We start from the raw sequence: 18,312 nt of genomic DNA, 5'->3' as shown, positions 1-18,312 counted from the left end.
TGCTGGAAAATTCGTGAAAAACTACCAATAAACTAAATCATTGGTGGAAATCATTGGTTTACAGAACGAACGTTTAGTTTTTCGAATGAAAAATTGACCGATAAACGAACCGTCTATGGCCTGCATAAGAGACACATCCCTCTGCCTCCATATGAATTCCTCTACACTAGAAAATTAGTTTGTGAACTACAGTTTATTTCAGGTACTTGTATATCGCCGTCAATTTACGCAGTGCTTTACATATATATTGTACATTCACATCAGTCCCTAACCCTCAAGGGGCGTACAATCTAAGGTCCCTAACCCTCAAGGGTCGTACAATCTAAGGTCCCTAACCCTCAAGGGGTGTACAATCTAAGGTCCCTAACCCTCAAGGGGCGTACAATCTAAGGTCCCTAACCCTCAAGGGGTGTACAATCTAAGGTCCCTAACCCTCAAGGGGTGTACAATCTAAGGTCCCTAACCCTCAAGGGGTGTACAATCTAAGGTCCCTAACCCTCAAGGGGGTACAATCTAAGGTCCCCAACCCTCAAGGGGCGTACAATCTAAGGTCCCCAACCCTCAAGGGGCGTACAATCTAAGGTCCCTAACCCTCAAGGGGCGTACAATCTAAGGTCTCTAACTCACATTCATACATACACATACTAGGGACAATTTAGACAGGATCCAATTAACCTACCAGCATGTCTTTGGAGTGTGGGAGGAAACCGGAGTACCTGGAGGAAACCCGCGCAGGCACTGGGAGAACATGCAAGTTCCAAGCAGTTGGTCCCGTGGTTGGGATTTGAACCGACGACTCTAGTACTGCCAGGTGGAAGTGCTAACCATTTAGCCACTGTGCTGCCCCGTTGTATTTTTGTAGGTGAGGGTATTGGATTACCCTTGACGTTTGTATTATTGAGATTAGTAGATAATGGAGATTTGTATGAAGTATGAAAAGCACAAACACGAATTCTTCTGCGCTCTAGGACCCAGGCAGGTGGCAAATAGATGGAACCAGAACTAAAAAAACAGCGGCCACCAGTGCTTCAAAGGTTGTGCAGCTCCAAACAAGGCTGGGGAAACCCGACCAACACTGCAAAGCGAAATAAAAACGAGAAGCGCACAAACCTTGCGCATTACCTCAGTAAACAGAAATTTATTAAAAAGAAAGGTACTCACAAACAGCGAATAAAATCAGGCATGTAAGTCCTCACAGGGACTTCAGAGATAGAGGGCCAGCGCGAGTCCCATTGTGGGGGTAAGCACTCAGTTCACTGACGCGTTTCGAAGGCCAGACCTTCTTCATCAGAGCTCTCTCGTTTTTATTTCGTATGAAAAGCACAGCCAACATATAGGTGGTTTTTTTTTTTCTGTTTTTTTATTTACACCGTGTAATAGTGTCTCCAGTGTCACCTTCTACCCCTGAGACCAAAGTGTTCCTGCAAACAGGTGAAGTGCAGTGAGCCATACTCAGGCTCTTGTGTCATTGATGTCTTCATCTCCTTGTTTTCCAGGATGTGTTGTGTGTAAATGTGTACAGGGTGTATCCGCACTGATCCGGACGTGTCATTTGCGGACAATAGGTAGACTGGTATCACTAGGAGGCCCTGCTGGTTTCATGTAACCATCACCGCATGACATCATCATCTTCCACCCTACTGGCAGGCTGACAGAGCATGTCTGTATAGCCAAAAGGCTTCAAATTCCTCATTGGCAAATGTAGATTTGTCCTTTTAGTTTTCTGTCATTTGTTTTCACACTCTGCCTTAGTCTTTCTTTTTGCAGCTCTCTCTCTCTGTATTATTGCCCGTCTGCTCTTCACATCACGGTGAAGTCAAAGTGTAATAATAGTCTGATAATTTATTTGTTGTCTTCACCTCTTATTTATTAGAATTGTATCCTTTTTAGCAAATACTTTGCTCTGATCTGCATGTTGTTTGTGCAGCCCCGCCCCCTGGTTGTGTACTTTATTGCATCCTTTCCTATTAGTGGTTCTGTCCTCTTTACTCTGTACTTGTGATTCTTGCTGTACATTCTATCACCCGCTCCTTCTGCTCAGCTTTTTCCATCTGCACATTCTTTCTGCCTGCTCTCCAGTGCCGGCATTCTTTCTCTCTGCTCTCCTCTGCTACATACTTTTCTCTGCTCTCCTCTGCTGTGCGTTCTTTATTCTGTCCCGTGTTGTGTATTATTCTTATTACTGTCCTCCCTACTCTCCTATTCTGTACATTCTCGCTCCTTGCCCCCTCATGCAGTGCGCTGCACCATACTGCACTCTTCTGTGCTGTATACTTATCCCATCTGCTCTGCAGTGCTGTGCATTCTTCCGTCTCCCTATTCTGAGCGGTGTCCTTACTCTCGCCACTCGGGCGTCCTCCCTGCTCTCGCTTTCCGCTCGGGCGTCCTCCCTGCTCTCGCTTTCCGCTCGGGCGTCCTCCCTGCTCTCGCTTTCCGCTCGGGCGTCCTCCCTGCTCTCGCTTTCCGCTCGGGCGTCCTCCCTGCTCTCGCTTTCCGCTCGGGCGTCCTCCCTGCTCTCGCTTTCCGCTCGGGCGTCCTCCCTGCTCTCGCCTGCCGTTCATTCGGGCGTCCTCCCTGCGCCTCTCGCCTGCCGTTCATTCGGGCGTCCTCCCTGCGCCTCTCGCCTGCCGTTCATTCGGGCGCCCCCCCCTGCGCCTCTCGCCTGCCGTTCATTCGGGCGCCCCCCCCTGCGCCTCTCGCCTGCCGTTCATTCGGGCGCCCCCCCCCCCACGCCTCTCGCCTGCCATTCATTCGGGCGCCCCCCCCCCGCGCCTCTCGCCTGCCGTTCATTCGGGCGCCCCCCCCCCGCGCCTCTCGCCTGCCGTTCATTCGGGCGCCCCCCCCCCCGCGCCTCTCGCCTGCCATTCATTCGGGCGCCCCCCCCCGCGCCTCTCGCCTGCCGTTCATTCGGGCACCCCCCCCCTGCGCCTCTCGCCTGCCGTTCATTCGGGCACCCCCCCCCCTGCGCCTCTCGCTTGCCTTCAGGTGTTAGGAGATAATGTTAAACACCAAGTTACTGGAGCGTTCCTTAAACTGCTGACAAGTTACAAGAGAGTGCTGCAGTATTGCAAGAGACTGAGACGTCCTGCTTTCTAATAGGAGAACAATGCAAGCTTCCTCTACACAAGTGGTCTCCAAACTGCGGCCCAGGGGCCAGATGCGGCCCTTTGTATGCTTTTATCTGGCCCTGGGGACACTATTTTCTTCCATTGAAAGGTTTCACGTCCCATGGACGTTGAAACCTCTGATGCCACGGAGAAACCTCTGATTTGAACTGGGGCTTCTGACATGATGGGGGGGGCTCTGATTTTGAAGTGGGGCTTCTGATGTGATGGGGGGGGGGGGTCTGATTTGGAGAGCAGCTCTGATGCGATGGAGAAATCTCTGATTTGAATGGTACTTCTAATGGGAAGTTAATTTCATCTAGGTGGTTGTGTGCTCCATCCCAGGCGGTTGTGTGCTCCATCCCAGGCTCAGGTCCCCACTGATAAGTAACATCCTGATTGTGAATACTTTTAGAGGATGCCACGACAGGGAGGGGGAAATCCATGATCTGGGTCTCTGCGTGTTGGTGAGGCTTGTTGCCCTCTTCTAGTTAGTTTTGCCTCCATGACATGCGTTGTCATTCTTTTTGTCCCTGAGCCTCTTTACGGGAAGATCTCGTGTTCTCATCCAGACGATGCCGCTCCCTGGCGTTGTCCTGGAATAGCAGGTGAAGCATCTCCTCCCAATCGGCACGGCTCGCAGGGCGTAGGACTAGATCGGCTCTCAGTTGTCAGAACTTATGTAAACAAATAATTTGATATCACGTCTGGGCTTGCTGTCCTTGTATAGCCGCATTGCTGAGCATAGTTTAGTCTTGACTGGGAAAGCATGGCTCTGTGAAGGGAATGGTGGAGTGACGACACTTGTATGGACACGCTGAAAGCATTTTATTCTATTTGAAAACGAATATGTTAAAGGGTCAGTCCACCCAACCGGATATTTCAGTTTTGGCTGAACCCTCCTTACATCTGCAATTTTTCAAGTGGTTCAGTTCTTTCTGCCTGTGTCTGTCTTCATACTTTTAAAGTGATACTAAAGGCTTTGACTTTTTTTCCGACTAAAATGAGGTAATACTTATCTGCTCTTTGGAATGATATTGCGCAGAGAGGTCACTTTCCTTCTCTTCTGGCAGTCCCCTGCCAGTGCTATCAGCTTCTCCCTACTTTAGGTGCCTCCTATATCAACCTGGATGCTAAGGAGGCACCTATGCAAGAGTGCTTCCAAGCTGGGCTGTGTGTGTCCATAGATGCATCAGGAGATTGTTCAATAGTATGCTGACATCTAGTGGAGGTTTTGGCCCACTGCAGCTTGTTTGCCAATGTAATTTTGTTATCTTCCTCTGACCTCCCCTCCTGTTTAGTACTAGTTGTGTATATATGCGTGATTTTGTATTTCCAGGTAGGGGGCGCAACGCCGTTCGCAGCTGCAGCTTTCAATCACTGGGTCCTGGCCGGGGATTTCCTGCCGGCACCTGATGAGTACCGAGGATCTCCGACAGGGAGGAGGGCTGCTTTGTTTACGAACAGTCTTCCTCCCGGTCGGCTCATGCACGTTGCTCTGGATGCCGGCAGGTGATTTCCTGCCGGCACCTGATGAGTACCGAGGATCTCCGACAGGGAGGAGGGCTGCTTTGTTTACGAACAGTCTTCCTCCCGGTCGGCTCATGCACATTGCTCTGGATGGCTGTGCACAGCACAGCCATCTAGAGCAATGTGCTTACAGTGAAGCACCAACACACCGCCCCCCAGTAAAGCACTTCAAGCACACAGTTAACCTTTTGATCACCCCTCATGTTAACCCCTTCCTGCCCAGTGCCATCAGTGGCCTAGCACTGATCACTGTATTGGTGTCACTGCGGATGTCAGTGACACCAAGTCAGTTCCACCCAGTGTCAGAATGCCCGCCGCAGTCCTGCTATAAGTCACTGATCGCATTACTAGTAAAAGGAAAAAAAGTCCAGTATATATACCGCCATTCGTAAACGCTATAACTTTCACGCAAACCAATTAATTTACACGTATTGGGATTTTTTTTTTTGAGCAAAGACCTGTAGCAGAATACATTTTGGCCTAAATTTATGACAGAATTTTAATTTTTTTTTTTTAACTGGACATGTTTAATAGCAAAAAGTCAAAAATTTTCTCAAAATTGTCGCTTTTTTTTTTATAGCTCAAAAAATAAAAAAAAACCACACAGGTGATAAAATACCACTGAAAGAGAGCTCAATTCGAGGGGAAAAAAGGACGTATGTTTAATTTGAGTGCAGCGCTGCATGACCGCACAATTCTCAGTTAAAGTAACGCAGCGCCGTAACGCAAAAAGTGGCCTGGTCAGAAAGCGGAGTAAATCCTAAGGAGGGCAAGTGCTTAATTAGAGAAAAAAAAAACTTGTGTGAATGGGGAAATACTGCATTATGATCATTTAAAGTTAAGTTGCGGCACATTTATTTCATGTTTAATTCTATCTAATGGCTGTAATGGGGTATTTTTTTCAATCAATATTTAACCCACAGAGAATATTCAAAAGGGATAACAGGCGCATGGCGTAGCAGTCCATGTATGTTTGATGAGTTCCAAATGGGCAGGGATGAAAGTAGTCCAGTAGGCACTAAGGGCAAGCTGCGTAGGAGCGAAGTATAACTCTACAGAAGGGAAACAAACACAGCGCCTCTAAGTGTGTACTGTGAAGGTATTTAATAGAAAGAGAAGTAGTAACTCACATCTTAGAATTTAAAAACGGGCTCGTGGGTAAGAGGGTGAGACGTCTGATGTTGTTGTGTGTCTGATCCAGAGAGGAGATCGATTGAGTCCGTCAGCAGTTGGTGCTGTGCATGTGCAACATGGATGGTAAGCCTGGTGGAATCTCCAAGGTGTCTGCCAGCAGGTGGTGCTGTGCATGTGCAACATGGATGGTAAGCCTGGTGGAATCTCCAAGGTGTCTGCCAGCAGGTGGTGCTGTGCATGTGCAACATGGATGGTAAGCCTGGTGGAATCTCCAAGGTGTCTGCCAGCAGGTGGTGCTGTGCATGTGCAACATGGATGGTAAGCCTGGTGGAATCTCCAAGGTGTCTGCCAGCAGATGGTGCTGTGCATATGCAGCATGGATGGTGGAGCCTGGCAGAGTCTCCAAGATGTCCGGGATCAACACATGTGGCGTCTGACATCAAAATGCGACGCGCTTCTGAGCATTTTTATAAATTATTATTATTATACAGTATTTATAAAGCGCCAATGGTTCGCTCAGCGCTGTACATTACAAAGGGGGACAGAACATGTGACAGAACAACAACAATACAATGCAAAACATGAGGGGATCGAGGGCCCTGCTCCTTGGAGCTTACAATCTAGGAGGGAGGGGATGGTGGCACAGGAGGAGATAGCTGTGGGCGATGGAGTGGTAGGAAGAGTGGAGGAGGTCGGCAAGTTAGCAGGGGGTGGGGTAGGCTTCCCTGAAGAGGTGGGTTTTCAGGGTGCACCATAAATACACACTTAAGTGTGTAAATGATAAAATGTGGCTTCTAGTTGTTCAGTTGAAACCGTTGTGTCCTTCTTGGTTCAAGAGGTCTTGGTTTAGAGCAGCAGAATGTGCTCCTCCAATGTATGTGGATGATACGGGCTGCTTATGGTAGCATTGTGATAGTGTGGTATGTGCGGCTATTGTTGTGTAATGTCTTCGGTTGCTGCGTTGTAATTTAGGTCTACTCTTTCATTTCAGGTGATGATTTCTCCTTAATCCAGCAAGAGATCTTCATGGTGAAGGAATGTAAACAGACCAATATTGTGGCTTACTATGGCAGCTATCTTTGGTATGGTTCAAACATTTTATTCATGTTTTAGGGCTTGTTTGATGGTTTTTATTTTCTCTTTTACAGCAAAGACCAACTCAGAGGATTGTGTTGCTTAGCAATTAAAATGCATGTTTAACCAAAAAAATTTTTTTCTGTTTTATTATGTTTCTTAAAGTTTTTGGACAACCATAACATGAAAATTGACCATTAAGAGAGTAAAGTAGTGTAGTAGGTCCACAGCACAGGTGGGGCAGAACTGTAATCGCACTATACAGATAGGGCACAATCATTAGTACCGTCTTATGCGAATGAAAACATGAATGTATGGCGGATGTAATGACATAACCATAGAAATACACATCAAGCCCATGAATGAGACCAATCGTATCCCCATATTCCACTGACCAGTCAGTGCAGGCATGGTGAATATTAAGGGTGCAATATCTGTTCAGTAACAAAATGCTATGGTATCATCAAGAAATGGAGAAGAGAAGGAAGGAAAGCAAAAAAGGGGTAGAGACTATCCGAAGGCCAATAAAACCTTTGTTTTTCATTTTGGATAGAGTTGAGAATGTTGTCGGTCAGTTTTTGTTGCCTATGGTGTCCTTTTGGGGAGATTTCTCTTATCTTCCATTCCTGGAGTTGCAACATTTTGAAAGAGGAAATCTCTCCAAAGTAGCAGAATCCCCCTCTTAGACAGCTGTCACCAGAACAGGTTCCCCTTGATAGATGCTTTACCTATATAGAAGTATTCAAAGTCCTCTAATTGCTTTCTCACTATATAGGGATGACAGAAGTCCAATACTGTGTCCAGTCCTTTAAATTTGCTTTTATAACATTGTAGACATTATATAGTAAGTATATGGCAGTGTTGGGCCACTTTCACATGAAGGGTCCGATCAGGTCCATCTGTCAGTTTTTCAGGCAGACCTGATCGGACCCTCTATTCACCCGTAGGGGTTCGGTGGATGTAAATGGGCTTATGCCTACCTCCAATCTGATCTGGCCCACTAAAATAGGTCTCCAAACTTTCTAAGCAAAGGGCCAATTTACTGTCCTTCAGGCTTTAGTGAAGCCGGAATGTGGCCAGTAGGAGTTAAAAATGCCTTGGCATTACTGCCCCATCATTTGTTTTAATGGGAGGAATAGTGCCCCATTGTTATCAATGGGAGGAATAGTGCCCCATTGTTATCAATGAGAGGAATAGTGCCCCATTGTTATCAATGAGAGGAATAGTGCCCCATTGTTATCAATGAGAGGAATAGTTCCCCATTGTTATCAATGAGAGGAATAGTTCCCCATTGTTATCAATGAAAGGAATAGTTCCCCATTGTTATCAATGAGAGGAATAGTTCCCCATTGTTATCAATAAGAGGAATAGTTCCCCATTGTTATCAATGAGAGGAAAAGTTCCCCTTTGTTATCAATGAGAGGAATAGTGTCCCATTGTTATCAATGAGAGGAATAGTTCCCCATTGTTATCAATGAGAGGAATAGTTCCCCATTGTTATCAATGAGAGGAATAGTTCCCCATTGTTCTCAATGAGAGGAATAGTTCCCCATTGTTCTCAATGAGAGGAATAGTTCCCCATTGTTATCAATGAGAGGAATAGTTCCCCATTGTTATCAATGAGAGGAATAGTTCCCCATTGTTATCAATGAGAGGAATAGTTCCCCATTGTTATCAATGAGAGGAATAGTTCCCCATTGTTCTCAATGAGAGGAATAGTTCCCCATTGTTCTCAATGAGAGGAATAGTTCCCCATTGTTCTCAATGAGAGGAATAGTTCCCCATTGTTCTCAATGAGAGGAATAGTTCCCCATTGTTCTCAATGAGAGGAATAGTTCCCCATTGTTCTCAATGAGAGGAATAGTTCCCCATTGTTCTCAATGAGAGGAATAGTGCCCCATTGTTATCAATGAGAGGAATAGTTCCCCATTGTTATCAATGAGAGGAATAGTGCTTTATCATTGGTGAGTGTTGGTGGAATAGTGCTATAAGGGCCAGATAAAGGCAAGCAAAGGGCCACATCCACCCCCGGGCCACAGTTTGGAGACCACTGGTCTAGGCAGATCAGATTGGAGGGCAGTCAGGTGTAAACGGAAAGCGAAGTCTGTTTACTCCTGGCAACCCCAGCAGAGCGGGCTGAGTCTGTCCTCTTTGTAGAGACTGGATGGACACGGACCTGTTCTCCACATGCTCTGCTCTGACAAGGGATCATTGGACAGATCCTCCTCCTGATCTAAATGGAGTCTGCACCACGTGAAACGGGCCTAATCTAAAAGTGCACTAAACAGCCTGCTAAAATCTTTTTTTTTTTCTCAGCTGGGAATACCACTGTTTCATGCAGCTCTTTAACCAATAATACATCTGTAAATGTGAGAGGTTTAAGTACTTGAATAAGCCTCCTGCAGTCCTTGTTCAGCAGTGCTGGAGGAAGAAGCAGCACAAGCAGCCAGTCAGTGCACGTGCTGGCAAGGCACATGTTGATAGGAGGAGAGAGAAGAGTAATAGAGATAAAATCATCACTGAGCTGCTTCTCTTTTCATGGTCCAGTCACAGGCTGGAGGCTGGTGCGGGTCCAGAACGACCTGGGCCCAGAAGATGTGAGTTGAATAATGCTGGTCATCAGACTAAGGACATCTAGCAACAGAATAGAGTACTGTGGAGGTGGGGGGAATATCTCTAGATTGAAAATTTATTTATTTTATTTATTTCAGGTACTTATATAGCGCCATCAATTTACACAGCACTTTACATATATATTGTACATTCACATCAGTCCCTAACCCTCAAGGGGCGTACAATCTAAGGTCCCTAACTCACATTCATACATACACATACTAGGGACAATTTAGACAGGAGCCAATTAACCTACCAGCATGTCTTTGGAGTGTGGGAGGAAACTGGAGTACCCGGAGGAAACCCACGCAGGCACAGGGAGAACATGCAAACTCCAGGCAAGTGGCACCGCGGTTGGGATTTGAACCAATGACACTAGTACTGCCAGGCGGAAGTGCTAACCACTTAGCCACTGTGCTGCCCAGCATAATATTGCAAAGAAATAAAAACAGGTTTTGTTATTTTATCTTTAAACAGACTATTCATTTTTATCTTATTTTCTGAAATTCTGCTTTAACATATTTGGCACTGGGGTTGTTTCTTGAATAAGATCACCCTTCAGGTTCAGCAGGGTAGAGAAATAGTTCCACGCTTTCACTGGATTCAGTGAGGCAAGAACTAGGTTGGAAAGCTTTTTTTTGCCTGGAGTTCTACTTCCACACTATGAACCGCACAGGACCAGCACCCTATTCCTGTGCAATTAACATGCGCTTTGAGCCCATTCATTTTGAATGGGTTCAAATTGCACTGTGACGCACCAAAGATGTGCATATACGATCGTTTTGTACAATGCAATCTGGCGCAGGCAAACCACTATGTCTGTGACCTGCGTTTTGGGGGTGTCGTTTATTGCCCTGATACCTGCAGCAGATTGCGGGGCAATGCGATAGGAATGCGGTGTGGGAAACGCGCATTAACGCATTAGTGTGAATCCAGGCTTACCCTTTATTGAACCCCCTGCACAGTTCTTACATTTTCACGTTGCTGACGGGTGTGTAGTTTGAGCCAAGAATTTCATGCACCGGCATAACTTTAGGACATGCCCAGCCTTTCTTCTCCGCTAGTTCCTGATGATTTATACGGCTGCAGCTTTGATGTGGTCTCCTATGGTGTATACTCTTGTTAACACCACAGACCTATATAATGAGCACCTGTCACCACTTGTCCCAGACAATGAGTGTGACATAAAACTTGTCATGCTGTCTGCCACTACTTGTATACCTAATTGTGTTCACTACATTGACTGTGATGCCCTCTGCATATGAAAACATGTCCCTAAGGATTTAAAGTGCTATTAAATGCAAAAGCAAACATGTATTATATCGCAGCTTAGCAGTTCTTAGATTAAATGGCTGCATTTGGCTTTCTTTCTTTTATTTCCATCTGGAGATCTGGTCAGTAAGTCTGTTTTTGAAAAGAATAAGCTGTCCTGCAGATGTATCCGTTACAGGGATGAGACAAACCATTTACCACTGGCGGGGGTGCTTACAGCGATCATCTTTTATGTATGTAAAACCTTTATTTCAAAAGGGGAAAAAAAAAATTTATTTTTCCATATACTGACATGGGCATGTGGCAGCTCTAGCAGCATGAACACATTTCCCATTCACAATCTACAGGTCTCAGAGCGAATGAGACCTGAGGTGTCTAATTATAAATATTTGCGTTCGTGCAAAAATGACAAATACTCTTGGGAATGTTATTAACCACTTCCAGTCCGGACACTTTCACCCCCTTCCAGTCCGGACACTTCCCCCCCCCCCCCCTTCCAGTCCGGACACTTTCCCCCCCCCCTTCCAGTCCGGACACTTCCCCCCCCCCCTTCCAGTCCGGACACTTCCCCCCCCCCCCCCTTCCAGTCCGGACACTTCCCCCCCCCCCCCCCCCTTCCAGTCCGGACACTTCCCCCCCCCCCCCTTCCAGTCCGGACACTTCCCCCCCCCCCCCTTCCAGTCCGGACACTTCCCCCCCCCCCCCCCTTCCAGTCCGGACACTTCCCCCCCCCCCCCCCCTTCCAGTCCGGACACTTCCCCCCCCCCCCCTTCCAGTCCGGACACTTTCCCTTCCAGTCCGGACACTTTCCCCCCCCCCTTCCAGTCCGGACACTTCCCCCCCCCCCCTTCCAGTCCGGACACTTTCCCCCCCCCCCCCCTTTCAGTCCGGACACTTTCTCCCCCCCCCCCCTTCCAGTCCGGACACTTTCTCCCCCCCCCCCCCTTCCAGTCCGGACACTTTCCACCCCCCCCTTCCAGTCCGGACACTTCCCCCCCCCCCCCTTCCAGTCCGGACACTTTCCCCCCCCCCCCTTCCAGTCCGGACACTTTCCCCCCCCCCCTTCCAGTCCGGACACTTTCCCCCCCCCCTTCCAGTCCGGACACTCCCCCCCCCCCCCCCCCTTCCAGTCTGGACACTTTCCCCCCCCCCCCTTCCAGTCCGGACACTTTCCCCCCCCCCTTCCAGTCCGGACACTTTCCCCCCCCCCCCTTCCAGTCCGGACACTTCCCCCCCCCCCCCCCCTTCCAGTCCGGACACTTCCCCCCCCCCTTCCAGTCCGGACACTTTCCCCCCCCCCTTCCAGTCTGGACACTTTCCCCCCCCCCCTTCCAGTCTGGACACTTTCCCCCCCCCCTTCCAGTCTGGACACTTCCCCCCCCCCTTCCAGTCTGGACACTTTCCCCCCCCCCTTCCAGTCTGGACACTTTCCCCCCCCCCTTCCAGTCTGGACACTTTCCCCCCCCCCTTCCAGTCTGGACACTTTCCCCCCCCCCTTCCAGTCTGGACACTTTCCCCCCCCCCTTCCAGTCCGGACACTTCCCCCCCCCCCCTTCCAGTCCGGACACTTCCCCCCCCCCCCTTCCAGTCCGGACACTTCCCCCCCCCCCTTCCAGTCCGGACACTTCCCCCCCCCCCCCCCCTTCCAGTCCGGACACTTCCCCCCCCCCCTTCCAGTCCGGACACTCCCCCCCCCCCCCCCTTCCAGTCCGGACACTCCCCCCCCCCCCCCCCCCTTCCAGTCCGGACACTTCCCCCCCCCCTTCCAGTCCGGACACTTTCCCCCCCCCCTTCCAGTCCGGACACTTTCCCCCCCCCCCTTCCAGTCTGGACACTTTCCCCCCCCCCTTCCAGTCTGGACACTTTCCCCCCCCCCTTCCAGTCTGGACACTTTCCCCCCCCCCTTCCAGTCTGGACACTTTCCCCCCCCCCTTCCAGTCTGGACACTTTCCCCCCCCCTTCCAGTCCGGACACTTCCCCCCCCCCCCCTTCCAGTCCGGACACTTCCCCCCCCCCCCCCTTCCAGTCCGGACACTCCCCCCCCCCCCCCCCCCCTTCCAGTCCGGACACTTTCCCCCCCCCCCTTCCAGTCCGGACACTCCCCCCCCTTCCAGTCCGGACACTCCCCCCCCTTCCAGTCCGGACACTCCCCCCCCTTCCAGTCCGGACACTCCCCCCCCTTCCAGTCCGGACACTCCCCCCCCTTCCAGTCCGGACACTTCCCCCCCCCCTTCCAGTCTGGACACTTTCACCCCCTTCCTGTCCAGGCCAATTTTCAGCATTCAGCGCTGTCACACTTTGAATAACAATTGCTCGGTCATGCAACACTGTACCCATATGAATACTTTAGCATTTTTTAGACAGATAAAACTTTATTTTGGTGGTATTTGTTCACCACTGGGATTTTTTTTTTGCTATGTAAATGAAAAAGTCCAAAAATTTTGAAAAAATGTTTTTCTTATAAAATTTTGCAAATAATTTTTCTTCATAAGTCTTGGCCAAAATTTATTCAGTTATCTTTTTAGTAAAAAAAAAATAACCCAAATTAGTTTATAACCAAAAATTATAATTTTAAACTTTTTTTTATTTTTTTTTACATTTTTATATATTTATTTTTTTTAACATACTGTCACCCTAGCAGTACAGTGTCACCATAGTGAAACTGTACTACTTGTGGGGGGTGATGAAGATTTTTTTTTTTTTTTTTTTTTACACTGATTGCTTTTACACCCATAAAGGCTGTAAAAGCAATCATTTCTCCTTCCCTCTGACTACATTCTTGCAGCCAATGAGAAATACTGAGTGAGCTGTGATTGGTCACAGCTTGTCACATTGTCCAAGGCTGTTGTGAATAGCCTTGTACCATGTGACCTCTATGATCATTAACAGATTTCACACGTAGTAAGCAATTATGTCAAAAGTGACATCTTGCTTACTACTATTCATGTGATCACTGATTGGCCAATCAGTGATCACATGATCAGGACCTCACACAGAGGTCCCGTACGGCGATCAGTGATCCGGACACAGCAGGCACCGGATCACATTCCAGCGTGCTCCTAGGGAGTGCGCAGTCCAAAATGGCAGGCGCCAATTATGAACGGCAACCCGCCCTTGCACTGCTCCTGTCCAGCCGTTTATATACATGGGCCAGATGCAGGGGCGGACTGACAACTCATGGGGCCCCCCGGGCATTAGGGGATCATGGGGGCCCCTGTGTCCTTGCCCAAACTCAAAAAAGCCTATGAAAAAGGTACCAGGGGCATCTCATGGGGCCCCCTACTGACCCCGGGCCCTCGGGCAGTGCCCGAGTTTCCAAATGGTCAGTCTGCCCCTGGCCGGACGGGAAGTGGTTAGTATGTGCAAAGTGCTATTTTCTGATATTTAGGTTGTCTTTCACAGGGTGAACATAACATTCATATGGTGAATGCTATTTGTTCCAATGTTGTAAAATTAAATGTACTTAGAATTTATTAAAGCGGTTGTAAAGGCTCAAGTTTTTTTTTTTACCTTTGGCACATATAACCAAAGGACAGTGCTAGGGGGTTTCAGGTCATCAAGGAAGCTGGACATAAATAGAGCTGGGGAGACCTCTTACAGACATATCAAGTAGCAGTAGAAGATGAGTCCAGCCAAATTTTATGAAATTTCTTGGGACAACCTCAGGAGAGAGATGTAACTTTGGATAGGGGAAATACTGAATTTACTAGAGATGTCCAATATTCTAAGGAAGGGGCTACATTCCATTTGAGTACTATTGACTTGCTGGCATAAAATAAGAGACCCAGCAAGGTCCTGACCCCGCCCTAGAATGAGCCAAGTCCTCTTCCAGACCCGAGAAGAAACCTCAGTCTGGCTTAGAACTCGTATGGTGGTCAGAGTAATTATGAATTCTAGAACTGACTCCCAGAAACTGTGAATACACGGGCAGGACCATAGCATGTGCATGTAATCCGCTGATTCATCCAAACACTGCCAGCAATGGGGAGGAAGCCCCCCCCCAAAATACTTAGCCCCATTTCTATCCAGCGATGTGTACAAGAGCCTCATCTCTCCGGGGACTCTCTCTCCTCATTGGCTGAGACAGCAGTGGGAGCCATTGTCTCCTGATGCTGTCAATCACAGCCAGTGAGCCAATGAGGAGAGAGAGTGGGTGGGGCCAAGCCATGACTGTGTGTGTGTACACGCAGAGCAGTGGCTGGGGAGCGAGCTTGCTCAGGTGCCCCATAGCAAGGTGCTTGTTGTAGGAGCAGGAGGGAGGGGCCATGAAGAGGAGGACTGAGGCTGCTCTGTGCAAAACCACTGCACAGAGCAGCTAAGTATGAGATGTTTGTTTTATTATTTTTTTTTAATTGCCTTTAATATCACTTTAACTATTATACATATTATGGTATGGATTTCTCTGGTGAACATAAGCAGTACTGGATGCCAAATATTTTAAGAACATTTGATCCTGAAAGAACATACCCTTAGACCTTTCAATCAAAATAAAATATACCCTAGGAACATTCAATCCTGGGATAAAATACCCTAAAATGTTGAGTCCTGAGATATTTCCTAAGGATATTCAGTCCCAAGAGAAAACACCCTAAGACCATTTGATCCTTAATGAAAATATCCTGGGAACATTCGATCATAAGAGAAAATACCCTAGGAACACTATATCAGAAGACCAAATACCTTAAGAACATTAGATCAGAAGAGAATGTATCCTAAGAAAGATCAGTACTGAGATAAAATATCCTGAGAATGTTCATTCACAAGAGAAAATCCCGTAAGAACGTTTGATCAAAAGAGAAAATACATTAGGAACATCTGATCCTGAGAGAAAATACCCTAAGAACATTAAATTCTGAGATAAATGCCTTAAAAACATTCAAATGAGAGGTACAGTACTCTTAAGAACATTAGATCAGCTTCGAAACCCAGCCTTCCCCCCCCCAGCCTGGCTGACACCTCTTTCATTCAAAGCATGGACCTCTGCTTACGTGCTTTGGACACACCATTTCTTGCAGAGGAATAAGTTTAAATCCTTTGCCTCGCTACGGGAAACACATAGCCTCTCAGCTTCCGAAATATTTAGATACTTGCAGTTACGACACTTCTACGCCCCCCACGCAACACAAACCATTCAGCCTAACGCTATGTCTCTTTTTGAACGGGCGTGGCGTAATGACCCACATAGACGTGGTCTCATTTCAAGCCTATACACCCTCCTCACGACTCCGGCTACCGCATTCCCCCCCCCCCCTCCTTATACCCATAGGTGGGAGATGGATTTAGATAGGCAATTGGATTTATCCGATTGGGACCACATCTGGGCCAATACAAAATCATCATCGCAGAACATCGTGGCGCTAGAAACAAATTATAAAGTCTTAACACGCTTGAGGGCCGCAATGGGTTCATATATTGGACCCGGGGGCCGGACCAAGAGTAGATGAATGATGTGTATGTGTCATCCATAGTAAGTATAGTAATATTCCCCCATAGTAAGCATAGTAATTAATCCCCCATATAGTAATTCATCCCCCATATAGTAATTCATCCCCCCTATAGTAATTCATCCTCCATATTAAGTCCCCAAGTCCCCCCCTGTGTCAATTTACTTACCTTTGCTCCGCGCGTTCCTCTCGCCGTGTTCCCGCGCCGTTCCGGTCTTCAGGGCGGACTGTGACTGTGTCATCCATAGTAAGTATAGTAATATTCCCCCATAGTAAGCATAGTAATTAATCCCCCATATAGTAATTCATCCCCCATATAGTAATTCATCCCCCATATAGTAATTCATCCCCCATATAGTAATTCATCCCCCATAGTAATTCACCCCCCATATAGTAATTCATCCCCCATATAGTAATTCATCCCCCCTATAGTAATTCATCCCCCCTATAGTAATTCATCCCCCATAGTAATTCATCCCCCCTATAGTAATTCATCCCCCCTATAGTAATTCATCCCCCATATAGTAATTCATCCCCCATATAGTAATTCATCCCCCCTATAGTAATTCATCCCCCCTATAGTAATTCATCCCCCATATTAAGTCCCCAAGTTCCCCCTGTGTCAATTTACTTACCTTTGCTCCGCGCGTTCCTTTCACCGTGTTCCCGCGCCGTTCCGGTCTTCAGGGCGGACTGTGAGAGGAGCCTAGCTCCCCTCATGTTCGTCACGCTGCCCCGCCTACACACATCCTGACAGCCATCCTGACAGTATCACGCTCCGCGGGCCGGATTAAAAGGTCCGCCGGGCCGTAGTTTGCCCATTGCTGGGCTGTACAGACATAGGAACACATTACCATATGTGGTGGGATTGCCCAGTAGCTCGTACCTTCTGGGTTGAAATTTTCACCATGTTATCCACACTTAGCCGCTACCACGTTGCGACCCGACCCGACCACGGTCCTACTTAATCAATGCTCTCCTGGTATTTCCAATTCGCAGTTCAAACTCCTTATGCAAGTCACTACGGCTGCCAAGCAGGTTATAGCGAAATCCTGGAAATCACCCTCTCTAAGTGTTACTGCTGTTAAAACCAGAATAACACAAGCCATGATACACGCAGAGGTGGAAGCCACAATCCTTGACACGATCCCTAAATTCTTACATATTTGGAGTCCCTGGGTAGAGCATTTCCTCCCGCCTAACTTTGACGAATCACTTCTTCTTCCTTGATTTGTATACTGGGCACCCTAGATATTGCCACTGACACTCCTCATGCAGTGCATAGGTGTTGCCATTCTCTCAATTGACATTCATGGAGTCATCATTGCTGTTCTTCCCACCTCTGTTTGACCCTCCTCTACATTTCCCCATCCCCCTATAATGTTCCAGTTAGCCATTACCCCGACTGGCCAAATTTTCAACATCTTTTGTTATTAATTGTTAATAATTTCTAATCATATGTCACTATCAGAAATGTAATGACATTGGTGCTGCGTCTTTTACTTTTTATCTCTTGCCCAATGTACATTGGTAATGTCTACCTGTCCTTGTCACATTGTTTAATTGTTAATAAAATGTTTGAACAAGAACATTAGATCAGAAGAGAAAATACCATGAAAACATTTAATTTTACCCCATTTGAACAACATCCCTGGCTTTATACAGTGTGTGAAAAATCCCTAAAGCTAATGAGGGACTACTGGTTGATTCACACAGAACAAACGTGCATGCAGTTTTGCTGGACGAATAGCTGTGCCTTTTTCTTCTTTTTTTTTTTTTTGTTTTCTTTTTTTATTTGTTAAATAAACAGACCCTTAGTTTGACATTTGTTTGTATGTTTGTGGTTAGACCTGAAGCTTCCCTGTACTAAATGACTCAAAGTAAAATTCTGATAATAAACTTTGGTCTGTCTTGTTTACATTGCAGCCGGGAGAAGCTATGGATCTGTATGGAGTACTGCGGTGGGGGATCCCTGCAGGACATATACCACGGTAAGGCACGATCACCTGTTACATCCAGAATATTGTGCAAATTACAGTAGAGGGATTGTTCACACTAGATGAATTGTAATTCATTTTACGACATTTGCCAGCACAGACTAAATACATGGATGCTCGGAGATCTTTTTTTTTTTTCTTTTA

At 47.4% G+C, this 18,312-nt stretch overlaps 1 protein-coding gene across 1 annotated transcript in view; it reads left to right on the top strand.

The window, feature by feature from the left end:
* Positions 1–18,312, top strand: part of MAP4K5 (mitogen-activated protein kinase kinase kinase kinase 5) — a 171,869-nt gene that overhangs the window by 70,513 nt on the left and 83,044 nt on the right. The window contains exons 3-4 of the mRNA XM_089654856.1: positions 6,760–6,850; positions 18,098–18,162. Of these exons, the coding sequence (XP_089510982.1) occupies positions 6,760–6,850; positions 18,098–18,162 (156 nt within the window). The remainder of the gene's footprint in view (positions 1–6,759; positions 6,851–18,097; positions 18,163–18,312) is intronic.

This window comes from Staurois parvus, unplaced genomic scaffold (assembly GCF_062004578.1).
Source record: "Staurois parvus isolate SC_StPar_1 unplaced genomic scaffold, SC_StPar_1.0 ptg000811l, whole genome shotgun sequence".
Taxonomy (NCBI): domain Eukaryota; kingdom Metazoa; phylum Chordata; class Amphibia; order Anura; family Ranidae; genus Staurois; species Staurois parvus.
This window is presented reverse-complemented; position numbering and strand designations above follow the sequence as displayed.